General features: G+C 40.8%; 2 protein-coding genes across 4 annotated transcripts in view; one reads left to right on the forward strand and one right to left on the reverse strand.

The window, feature by feature from the left end:
* Nucleotides 1–25,655, reverse strand: part of AARS1 (alanyl-tRNA synthetase 1) — a 67,663-nt gene that overhangs the window by 30,044 nt on the left and 11,964 nt on the right. The window lies entirely within an intron of this gene.
* Nucleotides 449–23,929, forward strand: LOC118999231 (ATP-dependent RNA helicase DDX19B). Of its 3 annotated transcripts, none has more exons than XM_037063654.1 (12): nt 449–640; nt 9,894–9,942; nt 11,073–11,126; nt 12,339–12,474; nt 12,809–12,901; nt 16,555–16,657; nt 17,227–17,341; nt 19,810–19,987; nt 20,332–20,569; nt 21,935–22,097; nt 22,590–22,781; nt 23,208–23,929. In XM_037063654.1, the coding sequence occupies exons 1-12, from the start codon at nt 467–469 to the stop codon at nt 23,267–23,269; spliced, it is 1,557 nt and encodes a 518-aa protein (XP_036919549.1). In that variant the 5' UTR covers nt 449–466; the 3' UTR covers nt 23,270–23,929. The 3 variants fall into 3 exon arrangements, with proteins under 3 accessions (XP_036919549.1, XP_036919551.1, XP_036919552.1); XM_037063657.1 differs by lacking the exon at nt 449–640 and adding an exon at nt 8,317–8,357; XM_037063656.1 differs by lacking the exons at nt 9,894–9,942; nt 11,073–11,126 and having other exon boundaries at nt 553–640.

The raw sequence follows: 25,655 nt of genomic DNA on the forward strand, positions 1-25,655 counted from the left end.
TTCAAGGTGAAATTCCTCTAAGTGGTGTTACCATGTCGTCTATAGGACAAATTTTCAACCAAAGGGAGTTTAAGGGGGCTTATTCCCAACACCCAGGCCAACACCTGGGCATGTGAAATTACCAACCTGAAGAGTGAGAAAAAAGATCTGCTTGTTTCAATATGCATTTTGATGACTATCTGTTGTAATGGATTTGTGTTTTGTTATCTTCAGTCTGTATGAACTACTTCTGTCCCACTGTCTTGGGCGGGATTACGGTTTTGCTCTGCCATTGGAGAGCCAGTTGACATAGCTTAGACGCTTTGAGATAACTACCTCAGTCTGCGGTTCTGGAAGTTACAAAAGAAAGCGTGAACTAAGCAGGGGTGAGGGTATTTAAAGGCGATAGGAGGCTCAGCCCCATGGAGTCCAGGGCCGACGCGCGCTCCGACGTCACTGCCGCGCGCCGTTTCCGGTCCCGGAGCGAATGACTTACCCCTCCGTGGGGCCGGATCCGGGCTCACCGCGAACTCCGGGAGCCCAGGATCGTGCGGCGTTAGCTGGCGAGTACACCAACACCAGCACCCCACCCGCCCCCGGGACCATGGCCACTGACTCGTGGGCCCTGGCGGTGGATGAGCAGGAAGCGGCGGCCGAGTCGGTGAGTTTGTTTCAGCCCTAAAAGGCTCAGAGGGTCAGTTTTAGTCCTGAAGCAGATCCCTGGAAATGAACACTCCATGCGCCCAACGGTTGGGATGCGGGCAGGGGTGGAGCCTGGACCCTGAGCTGGCTTCGTTTACTCACCCACCTCCCGTGTTACGTAAGCGCAGGTGAGGGTTCCCATCTATAAAGAGCCCGGCCACCTGCCTGTGTTCCTGGAATCCGGTCTGATCAGATCACATAGATTGCACTCATGTACCCTGGAGTGGATCAGTTTTGTAGGTGAAATTTTTCCACTCTCCGATTTCCAACTTCTTGGGCTTAAGGACCATGGGTTACTCATATCTGTGTGCTTCCTCAGCTTCCTTACGTGACCATGAATGAGCCACTCAATAGGCCTGGCAGTCAAGTCAGTAAATCCTCTCCTGACCTGCTTTAACTTTGGTCTGGGTCTGACACCCAGTAAGCAAGATACTTGTTAAACGTTATTATGCATAGAATTTCTCTCACCTAAACACTCTTAATTTCTGATACTGCTTTGAACCTGCTTCTTTCTGTCAGTACTTATTTCTGTGAATTCGAGAACAGGGGCTTTGCCTTATTTTTTATAACTGATAAGTAATAACACAAAGAGTCAATTTTTAACTCTGGTTCCCACCACAACCATTTTTTTCCTCCCCAGAGACTCTTTCTCTTGAAACTGATTTAGCCCTGGCTGGTGTGGCTCAGTGGATTGAGTGCTGGCATGAGAACCAAAAGTTAGGTAGGGCACATGCCTGGGTTGTGGGCCAGGTCCCCAGCTGGGGGTGTGTGGGAGGCAACCTGTGGATGTATATCAATGTTTCTCTCCCTCTCTTTCTCCCTCACTTCCCTCTCTCTAAAAAATAAATAAATAAAATTCTAAAAAAGTTATTTATTTGGCTGCTGTGGCTCAGTGGATTGAATGCTAGTCTGCTAACCAGAGGGTCACTGGTTGGTTTCCTAGTCCCGACACATTCCTTGGGCTGCGGACCAGGTCCCCAGTAGGGGGCGCACAAGAGGCAACCACACATTGATGTTTCCCTCTGTTCCTCCCTCCCTCCCTCCCCGCTCTCTAAAAACAAAATCTTTTTTTAAAAACCTGATTTACCATATTGACTTCCTTATTCCCTAAATAACATGCTTGCTTTGCTACTTCTTGAATTTGCAGTTTTTAAGTATTTATTGATTTTGACTCTCCTCCATCCTCCCCTTTCCTTACCACGTGTACACCTTGTCATTCCCTACCTTTTCATGATCACATTGTGATTTTCATTTTTTTTTACATTGCGATTTTTAGTTAGTTCATCAGTACTTCAAGTTTATATTATTAGTAACATGAACAGTTTTACTTTCCTATAAAAGTTTTTATTTTTTCCTTGGCATTTATAATTGCTTTGTGTTTTTGCTTTATATTCTTTGTACTTCAGTTCAACCCTGAATTCTTTGCTAGTTGTCTAAGTTTATCTCAGGATGTGCAGACACATCAGGTATTTTATGAATTCCATTTTTCCCAGGGCTTTCACCTGCTTCATGCTAGACTAGCTCCCCGGTGTGCAGAGCACTACGGGGCATCCTGTCCTTTCTGTGTCTCCACTGTCCACCTTTCTTGATCTAGTGGAGCTAGCCATCAGCGTTCTGGAAGTATATGGGAAGCAGATTTTTAAAACTGCATTTCCAAAAATAGATTATTTTGCCCTATCATTTGATTGACACTATGGCTAGATGTAGAGTTGAGGTTGGAAATTATTTTCCTGCCCAATTTTAAAGGCATTTTTTTCTCTTGCCTTTTAGATTTCTGTATTTGTTGTTGAGATGTGGCAAACATCTGCTTCTGATTCCTGATGTGACCTGTTTTTCCCTTTCTGAGCTCAGAGAGTCTTGTTTATCTCCAGTATTAGAAAATTCATTATGATATGTCTTGGTATGGGTCTATTTTCATCCATTTTACTGGTCACTGGGTGGGACAATTCTTGTCCTTCGATTATGGGGAATATTCTTGAAAGCTTTCATTGTTGATTTCTCCCATTTGTTTTTTCTTTATTCCCTTTTTTAAGAATTCTTTTTAGTTGAATGGTGGATCTCTTGGACTGGCCCTCTGATTTTTTTAAGTCAAGTTTATTGAGGTATACTTTCTATATGATAAAACTTACCCTTATTCTGTGAATTTTGACAAAGGCACCCAGTTGTATAATCACCACCAGAGTCAAAATATGTAACATTTCCATCACCCCCAAAAAGTTCCCTCAGACTTTTTACATTTAGTCCCTTCTCCTTCTCCTTCTCTGGTAACTACTCATTCGTTTTCTGTCATGATAATTTTACCTTTTCCAAACATCATACAAATGGAATCATACAATATGTGACCTTTTGAAAAATCTGGCTTCTTTCACTTAGCAAATGCATTTGGGACTCAACCATGTAGTTACATGTATCAGTATTTTACTCCTTTTTATTGCTGAGTAATATCCCATTGTATGAATGCACAACAGTTTACTTATTCTTCTATAGGTATTTTCCAGGTTTTGGTGATTTCTGAATAAAGCTACTGTCTACAGTAGGATACAGATAATTGTATGGATTTATGCTTACATGTCTCATGGATAAATACCTAGTAATGGGATTTGTTGGGTTATATGTTAAAAGTATTATTAACTTTGTAAATTAGTACATGCCGAACTGTTTTCCAAAGTGGCTGTACCATTTTGTATCCTCATCAGTGATGAATTGGAACTGTAGTGACTCCACACCCTACCAGCACAGCATAACCAGTTTTTTCTTTGTTCTACTAGGTGTATTGTGGTATCTCACTATGATTTTAATTTAAATTTTTCCTAATGACGAATGATGTTTGGAATATTTTCATGTGCGTATTTGCCATCCATATTAGTTTCTTTGAAGTGACTTTTCAAATCTTTTGTCCATTTTAAAAATCAGATTGTTTTCTTATTATTGAGTTGGGAGAGTTCTTTATATATTCTGGATGTAAGTCCTTTAATAGATTTGTATTTTGCACATATAGTAGTTCCCCCTTATCCGGGGGGACTACTTACTAAGATCCCCAGTGTCTTAGTAAGCCTGAAACCACTGATGGTACCAAACCTATAAAACCTACTGTTTTTTCCAATACATACATACCTATGATAAAGTTTAATTTATGTTAGGCACAGTAAGAGATTAGCAACAATAACTAATAATAAAGTAGAACAATTATAACACTAATTGTAAGAAAAATTATGTGAATCTCTTTCTCAAAATATCTTACTCTGCTGTGGATAGAGGGATGTTACTGGACAGAGGGATATTTCTAGGGACAGAGCAGGGTGTTACAAGATTTCATCATGCTACTCAGAATGGCACAGTTCAAAACTTACAATGTGTTTATTTCTGTAACTTTCCATTTAATATGTTCAGAGCACAGTTGACTGTGGGTAACTGAATCCGTGGAAAGCAAAACTGTGGATAAGGAGGTCTACCATATATTCTTCCAGACTGCAACTTGCCCTTTTATTTTCTTAACAGTACTTTTCAAAGAGCAGACATTTTCAATTTTGATTCATTCTAACTAGTCAATTTTTTAATGATTAGTACTTTTTATGTTCTTAGAAATATACCTTGCCCAAGGCCACAAAGCTTTTGACCTGTTTTTTTCTTAATAGAGATTTAGAGATTTAAATTTTACACTTATGCCTATGATCCATTTGAATAAATTTTTTATGTAGTAGGAAGTATGGATCAAGGTTCATTTTTTTCACATACGTGTTCCAGTGTCATTTGTTGAAGAGAGTTCTTTATCTTTTTTCTTCTGTTTTCCATCTGTGTCTTTTTTGCCATATTTCCTGGGAGATTTTTCTTAACTGCTTTCTGACCTATTTTGTGTTTCATTTCTACTGTCACATTTTTAATTACAAAAGCTAATTTTTCCCCCCTTACTCTTCCCCCCTTTTTTAAATCCTTACCCAAGGATATGCTTATTGATTTTAGAGAGAGGGGAAGAGAGGGAGAAAGATAAAGAAACATCAGTGGGACCGAACCCACAACGTAGGCATGTGTTGATCAGAATTGAACCTGGGACCTTTTGGTTTATGGGATGATGCCCCTACCAACTAAGCCACAACAGTCAGGGCAGTGTTCCTTTTCATAAACAGTATCTGTGCTGCTTTCATGGCCATAATATCCTCTAATATTTTTGAGGATATTAATATTCGTTTTTCCTTAGGTGCTTTTATCTATTTGTTTCACTATTTTTTTCCATGACAGAGACTTCTCAGATGTCTGTACTTCTTACCCACTCACATGTAAGAGTGGGTGTCTACAAAGAGAAGGGAAAGCTCTGAATACGTGAGTGGGCCTTACCAACTCTGACCTCTCTCTCTTTAGTGTCTTCAGAACATTCTTGCTGGCTGGCAGAGAGGGGTCCTCAGATTCCCTACAGGGAGGGCAGGGGTCTGAGTCACTGTCAGGGACAAGACAGGGAGAGACAGGAGGTCTCAGGACTCCGTGTCCCTGGTTTCACTCAGTGCTCCCATTTGCATCGTGGCACCCACACCCTCCACTGTGGCTCTTAGCTTACTTATTGCAGCGTTTCTCGTGCCTAGCCTAGCGGGCACTGTTGAGTGACTGAGCTGTCTGGTCTGTTTTTTCATTACCTGGCGGTGTCAGAAACTTTTGGGAATGTGTTCTGAATATATACATTTCTATTTAGAAACTGCATAGTATACTATTTTGCTAAATACATTACATACATTATAAAACACACAAAAGTAATAAAAGCTGAGATAAAGATAAAATAAACAATGTTTTAAAATGTTTTCCTGTGCTTCCTTTTGCTGGCTTTATACTTTAATATCTCAAGATACAATATACACTTAGAAAAAACCTTAGTAGTCACTGTAAAGATGAATATATATTTTAAGTAGTTTTGATAGTTTTCATTTTTTTTCATTAACTTCATGTTAGGTCAGATTAGATTGTCATTCTCTTAACTCATTAATATGCCTAAAAGAGTTTGTTAGGAGTTGGTAGCTTTGTCATTTTCTTATTTGCTTTTGCATTGTTAGAATTATTTTTAAGATAGAATGGAAACTCATAATTCACCCTGTGATAATGAACATTCAGGCATAACATGATTAGCTCCTGTCGTTTTTGGCAGATCTGTGCCAGCCGTTTTATCTACCTTACAACAGTCAAACCCAAACTTTTACAAAGCTGAATCTCGGCACCCTATTTTTAGAGTATTGTGGTGGGATTTTACTGTTATGTTTTTTTAAATAAAAGCTTTATTGAGGTATTTACATATCATATATTTTATCCATTTAAACACACAGTTCTCTGGTTTTTATTATATCCACAGTCTTGTGCAGCCATTACCACAATTGTAGACCTTTTGGACACCCCAGAAAGAGACTCTATGCCTTCTCCCTCCAACCTCTCAGCCCTCCACAACCAGGAATCTACTTTCTGTCTGTTTAGGTTTGCCTATTCTGGACATGTCATATAAATGGAACCATACATTTGTGGTCTTTCGTATCTAGCTTCTTTCACTTAGCATAATGTTGTTGAGGTTCATTCATGTTGCAGTGGGTATTCAGTATGCATTCCTTTTTATTGTCACATAATATTCCAGTGTATAGATATACTGTATTTGTTTTTCCACTCATCATATCCACTGACGGTCATTTGGATTCTTTCTGCCTTTTGGCTATTATGAATAATGTTGCTATGATCATTTCATGCGCAAGTTTTTGTGTGATCATAATAGTATTTTCAATTCTGTTGGGTATATATATCTAGACATGGCATTGCTGGGTTATATAGTAACTATGTGTTTAATTTTTAAGGAACTGCCAGGCTATTTTCCAAAGCAGCTATACTACTGTATCATTCTCAGATTATTATTTTCTTTGAGGTTACTATTGTTTGTGAGGTACACTTTTGTGCAGAGATTAAGACCTCAGACTTTGTATCTAAACAGACTTGGATGGGTATTCTGGGTCCCTCACTTACTAGCTGTATGTCCTTGAGCAAACTGCTTAACTTTTCTGTGCCTCAGTTTCCACATCTGTAAAATGGGAATAATCATAGTACCTATGTCATTCAGTTACAGACACAACTGATATAAGGGCTATATAAGTGATAGCTATTATTATTAACTGTAATTCACAGTTTCTTTACAGGAATCTTAAATTACTTGTCTGTACTTTATGGATTAGTTGACACTCAATAAGATTTATGAATCTGCTAACCATTCACAGGTAAATTATAATAGATCACAATATTCTAAAACTGAACAAATGAGTAAAAACACCCCCGACAGCCTCTGCCTTTATGGAACTCTGAGGACCCCCACAGGCATTGCATGACGTAGGGGACTAGGACATACACAGTGCTGGGTTACTATATTTTAAATATTCATTAAGTTTCATTTCTTTGATGAGTAAGACTCCCGCTTCACCATTCTGCCTATGGCCCTACTCACTGTAGTTCACTTACCATGAAATCTTCCTTTTTATTCTTAAGAATCTCAGGTAGCTTTTGAATAAAATATAATGTGTAACTATAGTTTTCAATTATCTTAATGTATCTTAAAAACTAAAGTATTAAAGACACTGAAAAATGTGGATATTAAAGGGTGGGTGTTTTTGCCGTTTTTCATTTTTGGTCCAAATAAATAAAGCAGAGTGAGGTATCTGAACTAATTGCTTTCAACATAAATTTCAGTGTTTGGTCCACTCACACTGTGCAGTGTATAGTGCAAACTACTTCCCTGTTGCTTTTGCTTTACAGGCGATCTTACAGCCAAATGAAGGCTGAGTTTGTTTTACAGATTCTGCTAGAAACTTTCAGAATTCTGATACACTGTATTAAAACAACATCTATTTGTTTCATTTACATTGTTGCTACCAACTTTTCCTACACATTGTGTTTTAGTTATGTAACTATTTATTCTTAACTTTCATTTGAACAATATCAACAAAAGAATGGTTTGTCTTCTTGCCATTGAATATTAAAATAGTTTACAGTAATGGATATTTCTAAGTGTTCTATGCATCATGAACTTATTTAGACCTCAGCCCTAATAATTTATTTTAAGCAGCATTTATCACCCTAGGAGTGAGTACTATTAACCTTACTCTTTTATTTTTTAATAAGATTTTATTTATTTATCTTTAGAGGGGAAGGGAAGGAGAGAGGGAGAGAAATATCAATGTATGGTTGCCTCTAATGCATCCCCTGCCAGGAACTGGCCTGCAACCCAGGCATGTGCCCTGACTGGAAATCAAATCTCGATCGTGTGGTTCGCAGGCCCACGCTCAATCCACTGAGCTACACCAGCCAGGGCTAACCTTACTCTTTTAAATATTGCCAATAAATCAGTCAGTCTGTCTCTTTTATAACAGCCCTGACTACTACTGGACTTAAACTAGGTTCATTGGCAGGATGTGGAGGAGGAATGCTTTGGTGAAGATTAAACGATACTGAACACCTAACCTACTTACATACCATGCACGGTGCTGGTTGCTTCATATTCATTATCTGTTAGGGTGCTATCTATTTTTCAGAATTAATGAAGATTTTTACTGCTTTCTGATGGGTTTTTTTTTTTTTGCCATTTTCCTTTTTTGCTAGTCTTTCCAGTGTGTCCTCCCCTTCCCCCCAACACCAAAGCAGAGACATCAGAAACACCCTTTTCAGTTTCTGTAAGTAGAAGTTCCTCCATTCCTAACTAACCAACCATTAAAACAAACATTTGCCCTGACTAGTGTAACTCAGTTGGTTGGGTGTCATCCCACAAAGTGGAAGGCTGTGGGTTTGATTCCTGGTCAGGCGATATGCCTGGATAGGCAACCAATCGATATTTCTCTCCTACTCTTCCTCCCTCCCTCCCTACCTCCTTAAGAATGAATAAATACATTTTTTAAAAAACCAAACAACTTTTTAATTTCTCCCTCTTCTTTCCCCATTCTTGTACTTAGAGAAAAGACAGAAATGAACCTCAAGCTATTAAAGAACCTGTGTGGGTGGAGTTTTAAGAAATAACCCCCTTTGTTTTTGTCCTGGTTAGTGTGACTCAGTGGATTGAGTGCGGGTCTGTGAACCAAAGGGTCGCCAGTTCAATCCCCAGTCAGGGCACGTGCCTGGGTTGTGGGCCAAGTCCCCCCCATACCTGGTCGGGAGCACATGAGAGGCAACCACACATTGATGTTTCTCTCTCTCTTTCGCCTTCCCCTCCCCTCTCTAAAAATAAATAAATAAAATATTTTTAAAAAAGAAATACCCATTTTTGTGACTTTCACCCTGCACTTAAATGTCACTGGCACCACTTATTATGTTAAAGATTATAGCACCTGCTTTATGCTACATCCAAAGATCAACTAAAAATATCTCCTGTCTTTAAGGTATTTTCTTTTTTGTGTCAGCTTAATGAGGTATGATTGAGAACTAAAAGAGTGTTTTCATTCTATTAGGGGAGATAAGTCCTGGCAGGATATCTTTCTCTCTTTTTAAAGATTTTTATTTATTTATCTTTAGAGGGGAAGAGAAGGAGAGAGGGAGAGAAACATCAATGTATGGTTGCCTCTCGTGCATCCCCTGCTGGGAACTGGCCTGCATGTGCCCTGACTGGGAATCAAACCGTGATCCTCCGGTTCATAGGCCCATGCTCAATACATTAAGCTACACCAGCCAGGGCAGGATATCTTTAATTTACAGTGTTTGATCCAAATCTTCGATAATTCTTTTTTGGAAATGTCTCAGCTCTGTCCCTTCCTACCTATTCCCACTTCAGCCTGCTGGGTATTTTGATTGCATAGTGTGCCATGATCCTCTAGGCTGTTCCTCAATTAAAATACCAGATCTCCAGCACAAGGTGTGAGTGGGGCTGCACGTCTGTGGCTGTGGTCCTGTGGCTCCAACGTACCCTGCAACATCCCACTCACAGACACATTTCCCATGATCTTTTTAAACTTCCTCTTGTTTGGAATATGAGAGCATGGCAACTCAAATGATATTCTATTGAGAGGTCCTGGTATCAGAGAATTAGACAAACTCATAAATTATAATTCTCTCTAGGGGTTGTAATTACAAATTACAAAAAAAAGAGCCCTGTGGAACAATCTAATGAATAGGTCTGAGAGTGGCTCATGTCTCCCCAGCATCATTGGGGAAGCTCTGTTGATTCAAAATCTTGTAAGTTCTTTTTCTGACACTCTCCCCCCGCCATATTCTCCATTTAGTTGAGCAACTTGCATCTTAAGGAAGAGAAAATCAAACCAGATGCCAATGGTGAGTAACCAAAAACTAATTTGAAAACAAATGTGATTTACTTCAGTATTTCTTCTGACATAACTATCTGGAAAAATATTATGTATGGAACCAGACGGGCTGGCAAATGTTAGCAGTTATTTGACTTGGAAATCACTAAACTGGACTGTTTTGTTTTAATTGGGAGTAATATAAGCATGAGGTTGGCTTCTTGACTTATATATTATTAAATGTATTACTAACCACGAAACTATAGTGCCAAAGATTATTTCTTGTTTTTACAAATATTCCTGATTTTGAGATGAACTAGACAAAGCATGACTAACCTGAGAGTTAACCTATTGTAATTATTCTGAAGTCATGTCCCAGAAATCTAAGATGTCTCTTGAATTTTTGTTTATAATATAGGAAGGAAATTGTAACATTTACCTCACTGAACTCACTTACAATTTATGTTTTGTATATTTTTATATAACTACAGCATTGTTTGAATATACATTTCTATTAATTATATACATAGACTCTTAATGACTGTATTGTATTCATATACTGATGAAATTTGATTTGCACAGTTATTCCTCTGTTGAGCATTAAGGTGATTTCTGATCATTGATTTCTGTAATCATCTTTATATAACATTTCATAAATATTAATGCTATGAGGGAAGTTAACATTTTGAAGTATGCTAAGAGGACTCAGAATAGGGAAGTATTAAAATATAAGCTATATTGTGTCATCCTTTATTTAGGAACAATAATATGTTTTTGGTTTTTTTTTTAAGATTTTATTTATTTATTTATCTTCAGAGGGGAAGGAGAGGGAGAGAAACATCAATGTATGGTTGCCTTTCGTGCGTCCCCTGCTGGGAGTTGGCCTGCAGGGAACTGGCCTACAACCCAGGCATGTGCCTTGACTGGGAATCGAACCACGATCCTCTGGTTCGCAGGCCTGCGCTCAATCCACTGAGCTACACCGGCCAGGGCCCAATAATATGTTTTTATCTATGGCTTGGCTTCCTCATTGTTTTTTGTTTTTTTGTTTTTTTTTTGCTTCTCAGGCTTTTACATTTCTAGTGTTGTAGAATTTGAATTGTCTCAGCTGTTGGGTATGGGATTTGATTTTGAATGACAGCCACTTTGTGTCTGATAAAGGTGCTGTTGTCAAGACCAATGCTAATGCAGAGAAGACAGATGAAGAAGAGAAAGGTAACACAGCCTGAGCGCTAGCTATACTACCAAGGTTCTACAGTCTAAGAGACTGGATTTTTAAAAAAAAAATACTTATTTATTTTCAGGGGCGGGGGGAGAAAAAGGGAGTGATACATCATTTTAGGAAAGAAACATCAATACACAAGAGAAAAATCAGTTGTTTGCCTCTCACATGCCCCCAACCAGAGACCTGGCCTATAATCCAGGCATGTGCCCCAACTGGGGGTTGAACCAGCGACCCTTCAGTCTAAAGGATGGAGCTCAATCCACTAAGCCACACCAGCCAGGGCTGAGAATGAATTTTTAAGAGGCTTAATTTTTTCTACCTACCTTGGCTTGACTTTAATGGGGATCACAATGCTAATAAAAGTTCAACATAATCACTGGTGAAGGAATTCTAATTGTTTACATTTTAAAGAAATTTTACTTTGAACAACTGATGAACTTCAGCAGCAACAGGAAATATTCCCTGAATGATTATTTTTTACAAGGCATTATAAAAGAAATTGTAAGTTGCATCCCCATTGTCTAATAAATTAAATTTAATGATATTTTGTTACATTTAACATGGGTAACAAGATACAAACAGCTTATATGATGCGAGACAGACTTAATTTCTGTGTTTTTTCATTGTTGTGATATTTTTGTTAGGTTAACCATTTTAAGTTTATATTAAGTCCAAATTGGTGAGTAAATATTTGGGTCTAGAGGAACAGATAATCTCAGGAAAGGACTAGAGTTCTATTCCTAATTAAGACTAGAGTTCTAAGAAGAATATGAGACCCAAATGGATGACATGAGTATCATAACCTTTCTCTTTTTGAAAAATATTTTATTTAATTATTTTGATAGGGAGGGGGAGAGAAATATCAATGTGTGTGAGAGATACCTCTATCAGTTGCCTCTCACATGCCCCCTACTGGAGACCTGGCCTGCAACCCAGGCATGTACCCTGACTGGGAATCAAACCAGCGACCTTTTGGTTTGCAGGCTAGCGCTCAGTCCACTGAGCCACAGCAACTAGGGCCATAACCTTTCTCTTTAATAAACAAATTAATTATATTTATAAATCAAAACTGTGATACACTTTGAATTAGAAGTCCTAGTACAAATATCACTGCTTAAAATACCAATGGCAATTAAATTTAGACGAGTGTATGGTGGATTTCATAGATTTTTAAAATTCTTTGCTCTCTTTCTTCCTGGCAGAGGACAGAGCTGCCCAGTCCTTACTCAACAAGCTGATCCGAAACAACCTGGTCGACAACAGAAACCAAGTGGAAGTCCTGCAGCGGGACCCCAACTCTCCCCTCTACTCGGTGAAGTCCTTCGAGGAGCTTCGGCTGTGAGTATTTGTTTGCTTTCTTACTCTCCCCTTTGTGTTTAGACAGAAATCCTAGGCCTGTTATATATATTTTTTCATCACAATAGAATATTTTTAGCTAACACAAGTTCAATCTTTTCAAAAATTTAGGTGCTTTGAGCAATTAAGTAAATTTTTCAGGTAATTGATAAAAATTTTATCTGCACTTAACCACTGGGTTCAGTTCAGCATAGTTTGAGTATTGTTAGTTATAAGTTGTGGGTAATAGCAGTTCAAAAGAGGAAATAATCCCCCAGATACTTGGTTTCTTTCCCCAACCAAAGAGATTGACTTGCATCATTAACTGCGTTCCTAGGAAACCACAGCTGCTTCAGGGGGTCTACGCCATGGGCTTCAACCGTCCATCCAAGATACAAGAGAACGCATTGCCTTTGATGCTTGCTGAGCCGTGTGTATCCTGACATACCCCTATCTCATTTATAATTTTCTACTTTTGAAAACTTACTATTTAAAAAAACTATAGTAGTAATACACGTTCATTTTAGAAAAACATGTTATAAAATGAAAAATAAGAAAAAAATCATTTGTAATTTTCCTCCACCACATACTATTAATACTTAGAATAGAGCCTTCTAGACTCTTTTCTATATAGACTTATATATGTGTGTATATATAAAATATATATTTTTTATCTTAAAATTTTTTTCATTTATTTAGTTTTAGAGGGGAAGGGAGGGAGAAAGAGAGGGAAACTCAATATGTGGTTGCCTCTTGTGCACCCGCTACTGAGGTCTTGGCCCACAACCCAGGCATGTGCCCTAACTGGGAATTGAACCGGCAACCCTCTGGTTTGCAGGTCAGCACTCAATCCACTAAGCTGCACCAGCCATGGCTATAATATATATTTTTAAATGGATATAAAATTTTTATATGCTTTTTAAAATTTTATTAGATCATCTTTCTATGTTGGTAAGTATACATTTATATAACTCATATACACCATAATTTTATTATATGGATAGTAAATTTATTGTGTCAGGCCTAGCTAGTGAGGCTGAGTTGGCTGGAGCACTGTCCTCTAAACCGAGAGGTCTTGGATTCAATCCGTGGTCAAGGAACGTGCGGAAGAGGCAAGACAACTGATCAGTGTCTCTCACATTGATGTTTTTGTCTCTCTTTCTCTCTCAAAATCAGTAAGCAAATCCTTGGGTGAGGATTTAATTTAAAAATTTTTAAATTTTACTGTGTCAAATATAGTAGGTAAAAGCAAACAGTGTTCTAGGAGACCAGATAGTACAATTACTAAGGTTGTTTTCTGGTATAGTGCATCTCACAATTTCATAGTATATGAATCTCTTAGGAATTTATTAAAATGCAAAATCTCTCATTTCAGTAGATTTGAGGTAGGGATGGAGGTTCACTATTACTAATAAGCTTCCAGGTGTTGTTTTTAGGGTTGTTTAAATTGATTTGAGAGAGAGATATTGATTTGTTCTTCAAAGAGATATTGATTTGTTCTTCAACTTATTTCTGCATTCATTGGTTGTTTCTTGTATGTGTCCTGACTGGGGATCAAACCCACAATCTTAGTGTATCGGGGACAACACTAGAACCAGCTGAGCTACCTGGCCAGGAACACTGATAGCAGTTTTATTATGAAAATTTTCTAACATACAACAAAGTTTAAAAATTTTATAGTGAACACCCATATACCCATCACCTAGAATTTACCAATAACATTTTACTACTATAATTCATAACATACCTCTCTACCAATATATCTTGTTTGTTAAGGTACTTTAAAGTAGGTTGCAGTTTTAAATCAGTGCATAGGGTAGGATCTCATCGAGTAGGCAATGCAAAGACTTGAAGGAGAAGAGATATGAGCAAAAAGACTTGGAGAGGAGAGAGCTGACATGTTGTCTAAAGACTATTGTCACAGGCAGAGTATAGCTGATGCAGAAGCCCTAAGACAGGAACATGGCTGGCGTGTTCTCAGAGCAGCATCGGGGCCACTGGCGGGGTGGAGTAAGGGAAAGGGTAGTAGGAGATGAGAGCAGAGGTAATGGGGACCCAGGGCAGGACATTGTAGGGTGAGAAGGACCAAAGTTTTGCCATCTCAAAATATACCCTTTAGAGTATTAATTTTAAGCTGGTCATTAAGAAACAAAAGACTCAGAGCCCTGGCTGGTGTGGCTCAGAGGACTGGTTGCCAGCCTATGAACTGAAAGGTCACCAGTTTGATTCCCAGTCAGTGCACATGCCTAGATTGCAGACCAGTTCCCTACTCAGGGGCTTGCGAGAAGTGGCTGATTGACACATCTCTTGCACATCAAGGTTTCTCTCCCTTTTTGCCCTCCCTTCCCCTCTCTCTAAAAAAAGAAATAAAATCTTTTTAAAAAGATAAAAGAAATAAAAGACTCAGAAAAAACCTTTGACTCTCCCCACTTACTTGCCTGATGGATTTGAAATAGAAAAACCTGCTTAAAGGAAGGATACACCACAGCTTCAGAATATAAACTAGACGTGGCAGACGGGGAGGAACTTTAGCAAAGCCTCTTTGTTGAACTGCCTTCTGTGTCCCATTATTTCTGGGTAGGGCAGCCAGAATGTTTACCATGTTTGCTGTTTCTCATCTTTCTATAAATTCCCTACTTTTTCTTTGAAATCTCAGACCCTTTCCCCACTTCCTTTGTTCAAAATGACATGTAAACCTCAACTGCCCAGTGCACCTTCAGGTCCCATATTGTTTATTTGACACCCCCAAATATACATCCATAAATCCATTTGGACATTTTCTCCTGTTAACTGTAATCTTGCCTCATATTAACTTGATTATCAGCCCAGCTAGCAGAACTTGGAAGGTGGAAGGCAAATCATTTTCTTTGCCCCCACAAGGGTATTATAAGGATTTCAACTTTACTGAATGAAATTGGGACTGACTGGAAGGTTTACAAGAAGAGAACTGATGTGAGCTGACTCACATTTTCAAAGAATCTCTGGCTGCTGTCTCAAGGCTAGATAAAAGATAATACTTTACACGATCGCGGTTCGATTCCCCATCAGGACACATGCCTGGGTTGCAGGCCAGTTCCCAGCAGGGGCCAGTTCCCAGCTGGGGATGCACAAGAAGCAACCATACATTGATATTTCTCTCCCTCTCTCCTTCCCTTCCCTTCTAAAGATAAATAAATAAAAATTAAAAAAAAAAAAGATAATACTTTAGCCCTGGCTGGTGTAGCTCAGTGGATTGAGCGCCGACCTGCAAACCAAAGGGTCGCCAGTTTGATTCCCAGTCAGGGCACATGGCTGGGTTGTGGGCCAGATCCCCAGTGGGGGCCATGTGAGAGGCAACCCCACACATTGATGTTTCTCTCTTTCTCCCTCCCTTCCCCTCTCTCTAAAAATAAATAAATAAAATCTTTAAAATACTTTAAAAAGTATTCCACCATAAAATCTTTTCTCTATAGTACTCTGTATTTTTGAAGCTAGCACATATAACTTCTACAGAATCCAATTAACTTTGATTACTCACTTTTTTTCCTCCTTCTTTAAAGATTTTATGTACTTAATTTTAGAGAGAGGGGAAGGGAGGAAGAAAGAGTGACAGAAACATCAATGTGTGAGACCAGTTGCTTCTCACGTGGGGACCTTTTGGTTTGCAGGCTGGCACTCAGTACACTGAGCCACATCAGCCGGGGTTGATTATTCATTCTTTAATAAAGCTTTATTCTTTAAAAAATCTTTATTATATTTTCCTATTACCATTTAGTCCCCTTATACCTTCCTCCTGCCCATATTCTTCATTTAAAAAAATTTGGGTTTTTTTTTTTTTAGATTTATTTATTTTTAGAGCAAGGGGAAGGAGAAAGAGAGTAAGAGAAACATCAATGTGTGGTTGCCTCTTGCATGCCCCAAACTAGGGACCTGGCCTGCAACCCAGGCATGTACCTTGACTGGCAATCAAACTGGCCACCCTTTGGTACACAAGCCAGCACTCAATCCATTGAGCTACACCAGCTAGGCTCAGTATTCTTCATTTTTATTAACTGAAAGGATAGTTGAGATTTAAGCTCCTAAACAGTTTGTTTTCTTGTGCAGCCCACAGAACTTAATTGCCCAGTCTCAATCTGGTACTGGTAAAACAGCTGCCTTTGTGTTGGCCATGCTCAGCCATGTAGAAGCTGCAAACAGATACCCACAGGTAAGGGCTTGGTGAATTTGGGTTTTCTGCTAACACACAGCTAGAAGAAAAAGGCCATTTGATGGATTAAAAGCCATGTCTTCTATTACTTTTTATATAAACTAGGGCCCCTTAAGTTGGGCACAGACAACATCGTTGATTTAGTAACAACAAAAATCCTGTTACCTTCTGTGGTTTGCCAGTTCCGGGATATTGCTGGTATGCTTGGCTCCTTCATTTACAGGAAAAACCTCTTTCAACTACAACTGTTCATTCATTAGAAAGTTGAGAACTTTATGAGAAAGTGAAAAAGAAGCTAGTCTCCAATTTGAATATCAGATTCTTACTCACTTGTAGGTTTTGGTACTCCACTGGCCAATAACTGTTTTCAAGTGTTTTTTGTCCAGCCGGAGTTCTGCCCCCTGAGAATTCTAAAGTGTGATTTTGCAGTTTAAAGAATCAAATAGTATACACTTTATATATTCTTTCCTTTAGCCTTAGCTGGAAGACTAACTCAATCCTGATGTTAATCCCCATTGTAAAAGAGCTGTTGTCTTGAATTCTCTCTCACTCTGCACTCTTTCTACCAGTGTCTGTGCCTCTCCCCGACGTATGAGCTTGCCCTCCAAACGGGAAAAGTAATTGAGCAGATGGGCAAATTTTACCCTGAACTGAAGCTAGCTTATGCTGTTCGAGGCAATAAATGTGAGTATGAATAGGTGATCCTAATTTATTAAGCTAATAACTTCTATTTATTTTGACAATTTTATGCAGTAGTTGAAATAGTACAATGAACACATGGGCTCTCCACCTAGATTTGAAAACTTAACATCTTGCCATATTCCTTTTTGTATATAGACAGATATAGATACAGATATTTCTGATGAGCCATTTGAAAGTAAATTCCAGACATTGACTTTTTATTCCTAATATTTTAGTGTGCATTTCATGATGAGGACATTCTTCAGCATACCCACAATACCCTTACCACAACCAAGAAAACTAACAGATTCTCTAATAATAAACACTAGTCATTTTCATTTTTCCCCAATTATCCACAAAGTGTTTCTTTATGGCTCTTTTTTGAACCACGATTGAGTCAATGTAGCACTGCATTTATTTGGTTATTCTATCTCCTTAAATTTCTTTCAATCTAGGCTAGTCCCCTTACATTCCCCCTACATTTGACTTTTTGAATACAACTTTTTGCTCATAAAACATTCCAAATTCTGGATTTATTTAATTGCCTAATTTCTTTTTAATGTCATTAGAAAAACAAAAATGTTCTAGAATGTTCATGGCAATCAACTCTGGGAACTTATTATTTTTTTTTTTTTTGCTTTTTGCTTTTTTATGTATTGACTTCAGAGAGAGAGAGAGACAAGGGAAGTGGATGAGAGAAAGAGAAACATCGATTTGTTGTTCCACTTGTTTATGCATTCATTGGTTGCTTCTTGTATGTGCCCTGACTGGAGATCGAACCTGTAACCTTGACGTATTTTATTCTTTTTTCTTTATCCATATTTTCTACTTTTGGCTTTCTACTTTTACAACTGATAATATTTAAGTAATTAAAATTTTATGTTCTGGCTGGTATGGCTCAGTGAGTGTCAACTGTGAACCAATTGCTGGTTCAATTCCTAGTCAGGGCACTTGCCTGGGTTATAGGCCAGGTCCCCAGTAGGGGACACATGAGAGGCAACCATATATTGATGTTTCTCTACCTCTCTTTCTCCCTCCCCTCTGTATAAAAATAAATAAATAAAATATTTAAAACAACATTTTATTTAAGGTTTAGTTGAGTCCTATGGATCTTTCACACTAACCTGTGACTTTATGACTTGCAGAAATCTACTCTGCATACAGTGTCCTACCATGAAAATCAGTTCTGAGGAGAAAAGTAAGATAAGACTTAGTGGAAAATTGTCATAAGATCTTTAAAATACTGCACTTTGGATTTGAGTTCAAATGGCAGAGGAATCTGAATAATTTTTTATGGTGGGGGCAGCAACTTTTTTTTCAATTTTATTTATTTATTATTTTTAGAGAGGGAGAGAAACATCAATGTGTGGTTGCCTCTCACACACCCACTACTGGGGGCCTGGCCTGCATCCCAGGCTGACTGGGAATTAAACCAGGGACCCTTTGGTTGGCAGGCCAATGCTCAGTCCACTGAGCCATACCAGCTAGGGCTGTTTGTTAACTGAAATAAGAAGAAAACATTTGTTAGCTTTGAATTGACTCAACATTCCCATTTGTGTAAAATTCTGGCTGTGACTAGAGGGAACTTGTATATGTCTGGTCAAGAGTACAATTGAAGTATTAAAATTTGAATCAGTAAGTGCAATCTAATTGAAAATGAAGAACCAAATTCTCAGTTTCAGACTGTGTAGGGCAAAGATCTGCTGTGGTCTGCCAGGCCTACTCTGTGAACACTTTATGAGAGGTAGACTGTGTTTGAAAAACAAAGCCTTTCATAAAGAACCCTGTTTACTGACCCCGGCCCAGGGCCTGTAGAGGCACCTGACTTATTTGGTATAGATCCTGGGAGGGGCAAAGCGCCCTAGAGTGAGAAGAACTTTGAAAAAGTCTACTTGTGAGGAAATGCAGTTATGGTGTAGGAATAACAATGTTCACAGAGAAAAAGTAAAGATAACAGAACTTAGAGAAGATAGAATGAAAAAAAAATACCACTGAGGTTTTTTTAATTTCTCACTGAAGTTTTTTACATCCTTACTATATCTTTCAAGCATTATTGTCTTTTTTAGTGTGTGTCCATTAAAAATACTCTAATGATATCCTAACCTTTCTTTAAAATACTCATGCAAATGTCAAAAGAGTTGCATTAAAATATGTACATCATAGACCCTACTTTGTGCGGCTCAGTGGGTTGGGAATCGTCCCGCAAACTGAAAGGTGGCTGATTCAGTCCGTGGTGAGGGCCCATGCTTGGGTTGTGGGCCAGATCCCCGGCTGTGGACATGCAAGAGGAAACTCATCAATGTTTCTCTCTCACATCATTTTTCTCTTCCTTTCTTTCTCCCTCCCTTCCCCTCTCTCTAAAAATAAATAAATACAGTATTTTAAAAATTATATCATAGCTTCAGAATTCCTCAGAAAAAGGAGCTAAGTTTGCCATGGACATACCTATGAAAAACACCTTGTTCCCACAGTGGAAAGAGGTCAGAAGATCAGCGAGCAGATTGTCATCGGCACCCCTGGAACTGTTCTGGACTGGTGCTCCAAGCTCAAGTTCATTGACCCCAAGAAGATCAAGGTGTTTGTTCTGGATGAGGCTGATGTGATGATAGCTACTCAGGGCCATCAAGATCAGAGCATCCGCATCCAAAGGTAGGATTCTGGATCCGGGAGGAACTTCTCAGCCTCCTGATCCATGAGTAAAAATCTTCCTCTTTGTGTCTCCTCCTATGATACCAGCCCCTCTTCAGTCTCCTGCTGGGTTCTTTGCTTCAGAAGCACTGACCATTCTCCCAGCCTGGGCTGAGGGAAGGGACTTAGGGACTCTGACGCCACTTTGTCCCTGCCCCACGTCTGCTCCCGCCTCTTCCCTGCAGTGCTTCTCCACCTCTGCCATCTTCCTGGAGATGTAGACCCTCCAAGCCTGGGGAGGCCATGCTTGTGTGCCTTCCAGTGATAAACTCAGGGTCATGCCATACCTGGGCCTTGCCTTGCAGGATGCTGCCCAGGAACTGCCAGATGCTGCTTTTCTCTGCCACCTTTGAAGACTCTGTATGGAACTTTGCCCAGAAAGTGGTCCCAGACCCCAATGTTATCAAACTGAAGCGTGAGGAGGAAACACTGGACACCATCAAGCAGTACTACGTCCTGTGCAATAACAGAGATGAGAAGTTCCAGGCCCTGTGCAACCTCTACGGGGCCATCACCATCGCTCAAGCCATGATCTTCTGCCATGTGAGTAGCAGCTGGAGGAGCAGCGGGGGCAGGCCTGCCTGGGGAGGTGTTGCCCAGCCCCTGTCTCTCTGCCAGCTCCACCTGAGTGTGGTGGGGGACCAGGCTCCCTCTGTGGCCAGGAAGGAAATGGTTTGTGAAGATGTAAGAGGCAGTTTCTTCTGCCCTGCCTGGTGTAGCTCAGTGGATTGAGCGGGGGCCTGTGAACCACATGATCGAGGTTCAATTCCCAGCCAGGGCACATGCCTGGATTGCAGGCCAGTTCCCAGCAGGGCACTCACGAGAGGCAACCATACATTGATATTTCTCTCCTTCTCTCCTTCCCTTCCCCTCTAAAGATAGATAGATAGATAAAGATGTAAGAGGCAATTTCTTCTTCGTGTCCTGAGGTATACGTGGCCTAAGCACAGAGCACCTCAAACTTTTTAGTAGTTGTATGTGATGTATTATTAGAAAACCCAAGAGAGGCAGCTGATATTTGTAAGAAAAATAAGAAACTAAACAGAACAGTTGGTCCAACGTTAATATAAAATAACTAGTTTTCTAGTTGCAAGTGAGAATACGTAGAAAGTGGAAGGAGAGATCCCATTTATAATAACAAAAATTTTTTTTCCAGAAGTCAGAATTTAAGATTTCCAAAGAAAACTTCAGAATACAGTGTAGAGTATGTAATAATGAGACAAATCTTGTTCTGTTGTTGGAAGACAACAGAGTGGGACCCCTCTCCCAACTTCAGATGGAACTTGCTAACCTGCAGAAAACAGTGAGCGCGTACACACTTCACCCGTTGTCAGCATTTAGTTACATTTGCTTTATCCGTATCCACGTGTGTGACATATCTGTACCTTCTTGTTTGCCAAGTTATTTTTAACAGAGTTGTAGACATGACCATTCCCAACTGAATACTCCCTAAATGACGGTGCTATCATTACCACACTTGAACAATGATCCTGTGACAGCGATACTGTCCCCTGAACAGTTTGTCCTTATGCTGTTTCACCACTTGTTACCAACAGGTTCGGGATTGCTCTTAGATGCTGCTGCTAGGCCTAAGAGCCATTCAAAGGTTGTTGCTTTAGTTGTCCTGTCTCTTGAGAGTCCCTTAATCTAGGACAGTTTCTCCACCTTTCCTGACACGTATGTCTTAAAAGATTGCAGGCCAGTAAGTAGAATTACTGATTTTTCCCCCTTCTGATTATTGTCAGGTGAAATATTTTTGTCAGAATACTACCCAAATCACATTGTTACTTTCTGATACACCATCATGTTAACAGTTTTAGGAAATTTAACCCTTAGCTGCCGAGTTTCAGGTAGAGTCAAACATACTCTTTTTAGGAAACTTCATTTCTCAAATGTTTCCTTCCTCAGACCCGCAAAACAGCCGGTTGGCTGGCAGCAGAGCTCTCAAAAGAAGGCCACCAGGTGGCTCTGCTGAGCGGCGAAATGATGGTGGAGCAGAGGGCTGCGGTGATCGAGCGCTTCCGAGAGGGCAAAGAGAAGGTGCTGGTGACCACCAACGTGTGTGCCCGCGGTAAGCAGAGACCTTGTCCTGGTCTGCCACACTCGGGGCAGCGAGGAAAGTCCTCGTACGTGAAAATCTCAGATGGTTTGGAGGAGATCGGGCGGGTTGGCAGTGACTCTTTTTTCTAGGAGAGACTGGACTCCCTCAGCAGAGGAGAACTTGCACAGAAGCCCGGAGTCCTGGCTTGGTGGAAGGAAAGTGCAGGCATATCTGACTGGGTTAGCACAGCGCCTGCTCCTCCTGGGGCAGCCACTGAGGTTTTAGCTGCATCTCTAGACACTTGGGTCCAGCAGAGGCTCTCCCACTGACTGTAATCTTGTCAGCACCTGCCAGAGCTCTGTGGTTTCCTCTGGGTTCCGCTGTGTGCCCTTGTCCCCAGATCCCAGAGCCGGCCCACCCAGACTCCCTCCACCCAACGTTGGTGTATGTGCCCGACTGTGGGCAAACGACGGGGGCTTGTTCTCTCCCACCCTTATGGTTTCCCACCTCTCCTTCGTGCAGGCATCGATGTTGAGCAGGTGTCTGTTGTCATCAACTTCGACCTTCCAGTGGACAAGGATGGGAACCCGGACAACGAGACCTACCTGCACCGCATTGGGCGCACTGGCCGCTTTGGCAAGAGGGGCCTGGCCGTGAACATGGTGGACAGCAAGCACAGCATGAACATCCTCAACAGAATCCAGGAGCATTTTAGTGAGTCCCTGGGAGTGTCCTCTGCCAGGGCCCTCTCCTTATAGGGGCACATGCGAGGGTGCGGGTAGGGTAGGTTTTCCTGTGATCCCCAAAGAGGCTTTGCCCCTGCCCACATTCCCTTCCTTCCCTAGAGTATGGGCATTCTCAGGGAACACACCTGGGGAGTTCAGCATCAGGGACTCGAATGACAGTACCCCCTGGCCAGGCCTCGGGGCCTCGGCTCTGACTGTTGCTGTCAGTACCTGTTCTTCAGGCACCAGAAGCCTTTGGGGTCAAAGGAATGATGGCTGTGGCCAGGGGCAGGGCTGGCTCCTGGCCAGGGCAGAGACCTGTGTGTTTCTCTCCCTGCTGGCTCCCTCCCCTAGGTGTGTGTCTCCACAGTAGCCCCTTGTTGATCTCCCTCGGAATCTTTCTCTTTTTCCTCAGATAAGAAAATAGAAAAGTTGGACACAGACGATTTGGATGAGATTGAGAAAATAGCCAACTGAGAAGCTCCTCCAGTCCCTGGTGCCATCCTCGGCGTGCCCCCTACATGGCAGTCTAGTGCTTTCACATAGAGGCCTCAACCGTCACCACGACGATGGAGGCACATGTAGAAACTACCTACCTCATTTTAAATTACGTTTGGACTCAACAGAAATTGTGCAAATGATGGGGGAAGGTAGAAACAATTGTTGACACAACTTTTGAAGATTAGGAGTGAATACACAGAAATTTACCTTTTGGAAATTCTGTCTCTCTTTTTTGGCCAGTGTTTTCCCCACTGTTACACTAATCTAGATCCTGGGGCTAATCACTTGCTCAGGAGCTATCTGGCTGCCCCGCCTGTCCTTGGGTCCTAGTGAAAGTGACAGAATAGAGGTGAAGAGGGAACAGAGAGAGGCCCAACTAGGACAGGTGTGTAAGCCACCCACCGTGTTTGGAGTAAGGTGTGAGGCGGCAGAGACCTATGAGCTACTGCCTTGGGTTCTGAGTGTTGCTAATGCATCTGTCCTGATGACCACAGCAGGAAGGGATCTGCTAAGCGTGGACCATGCCCTGCATAAGCAACCTGTGTGCAGTGCACATCTGATTACTGGTGGCTCCCTTGCTTGTGGGTGACCAAGTCCTATGAAAAAGTCATTGTAGAGAATTAGTGCTGGCTCTAGCTTGCCATAAAACCTGGTCTTGCAGTCACTTGCTCATCTTTTTTACATCCCTACCATCACCTTAACCCCTTTGTAGCCCCAACCAATAAAAGGTGATCTGAGGTTTGGATCATCAGTGAAAACTAGTTTCAAGTCACAAAGGGCCAGCTTCAAGGCAGCCTCAGAAGTAATCCGCAGTAGTCACAAGTGCTTGCTTTGTTTTCAGATCCCAGGAGGCAAGTTTTGTAAGAGTTGGGGAATGAGTTCCAATATTTGGCATCTTGATTGTAAAGGGATACTGCCCATTTGTGTTTACTGCTTGGAATACAAACAAGTGCAACTAAGGGACTAGGTGGACTACTGCCATTCATCTGTGCAAGGCAAGAGTAACTGCCAAGACCTTTACTCCATCCTTCCTTCCTTGTCATCTTTGTGCAGAGTAGTTAGAGCAAATAATAGTAATGGACATTCCTTCATACCTGGATAGGACCATTGGTATCCACGAGGTGATGGTGCAAAGATGAGACTGAGGTGCAAAAACAATATGCAACCCCAGCCAAAAGCAGTCCTGTTCTTAGACTTTGATACAGAATGGCCACTTCCCCTAGGACCAGGCTTGGAAGAGGGGTTTTCTGTGATGAGAACTACTAGAATCCCAGACCTTCCTTGTGTTTCTGTGTTTTAGGGTTAGATCTCTCCTGGGAAAGGAAGGGGCCACTACCAGCTTCCAAGTGGTTACCCTAATCTAGCATTACAGATACCACAGAGAGACTGACCGCCTGCCAGTCCTTCACATTCCTCCACTGGGCACTGGTCTTCTCTATGCTTCTGGCCAACTCTGACCAACTTTGGGAGTCTTATAAGAGAAGAAATTTAACTGCCCCACTACCAAAGTCCTATGGACCAACCCTGAAATAAAGAGAAACGAAGGCAGTAATTAAAGGACTATAAACTCCTCACAAGGCTGCAGGCCAAGCATACCCACACCTCACAACACATATAACCCATCTTCTGAGTATCCCTAAAGCTGGGCAGGAAAATGGGAAGGCAGTGCCCCAGTCCCCTCAATAGTAGAAGTGAATGGGCATCTGGTAGAAATCTAGATCACCAGTTCTTAATCTGGGGGCTTGGACCCCTTAGAATTAATTCACTGGGTGGGTTTTGTGGAGTCTGAAGTATATGCAGTACTTTGAGTTTAAATGCATCTTCCTGGGGAGAAACTCCCAAAGGGGGGGCAGAGAGAGAGAGAGAGTGTGTGTGTGTATGTGTGTGTGTGTATTAGAAAGGTAAGATTCACTGTCATGCATGGCTCTGGAATGTGTCCCCAGTGTCACTGCAGTCCATGTTCCTTCACAGACCATGTTCTTTGCCTCCAGTGTTTGGCCCCTAGGGCTCAATGGACCTCAACTGCCTCTGTGACCATGTCCAGTTGTGAAACATCGGTGATGTAAAATGTATTGAGCCTTTGGTGAACTTCAGGCCCCAGAGTTTCTTCTACTGTTTTTTGTAAGTTCCTATATATGCAATGATAAACTGTGCCCTAGAACACAGACTTCACTTGGGAAAAGGAGATTTCAGTCCAAAGAAAGATTCTGGATATGTTCATTATCCATATACATAAATAATGGATTTTATTGGGTTTTTTGAGTGTCCATTGGCTGTATGCATAATAACTAATCAACTGTTGATGTATTCTTTACTAATATAACAATAGTGACCTATTCATGTTACTAAGATATTATTGACT

The sequence above is a fragment of the Sturnira hondurensis genome, unplaced genomic scaffold (assembly GCF_014824575.4).
Source record: "Sturnira hondurensis isolate 20B ecotype Veracruz unplaced genomic scaffold, ASM1482457v3 Scaffold0014745, whole genome shotgun sequence".
Lineage (NCBI taxonomy): Eukaryota > Metazoa > Chordata > Mammalia > Chiroptera > Phyllostomidae > Sturnira > Sturnira hondurensis.

Excerpts from the sequence above, each read along its gene's own strand:
- LOC118999231 (XM_037063654.1), top strand. The coding sequence starts at position 467 with ATGACTTACCCCTCCGTGGGGCCGGATCCGGGCTCACCGCGAACTCCG. Across the intron at positions 9,943-11,072 it reads AATCAAACCAGATGCCAATG|GTGCTGTTGTCAAGACCAAT; the intron begins GTGAGTAACCAA and ends TGTCTGATAAAG. Across the intron at positions 22,098-22,589 it reads CACCAACGTGTGTGCCCGCG|GCATCGATGTTGAGCAGGTG; the intron begins GTAAGCAGAGAC and ends TCCTTCGTGCAG.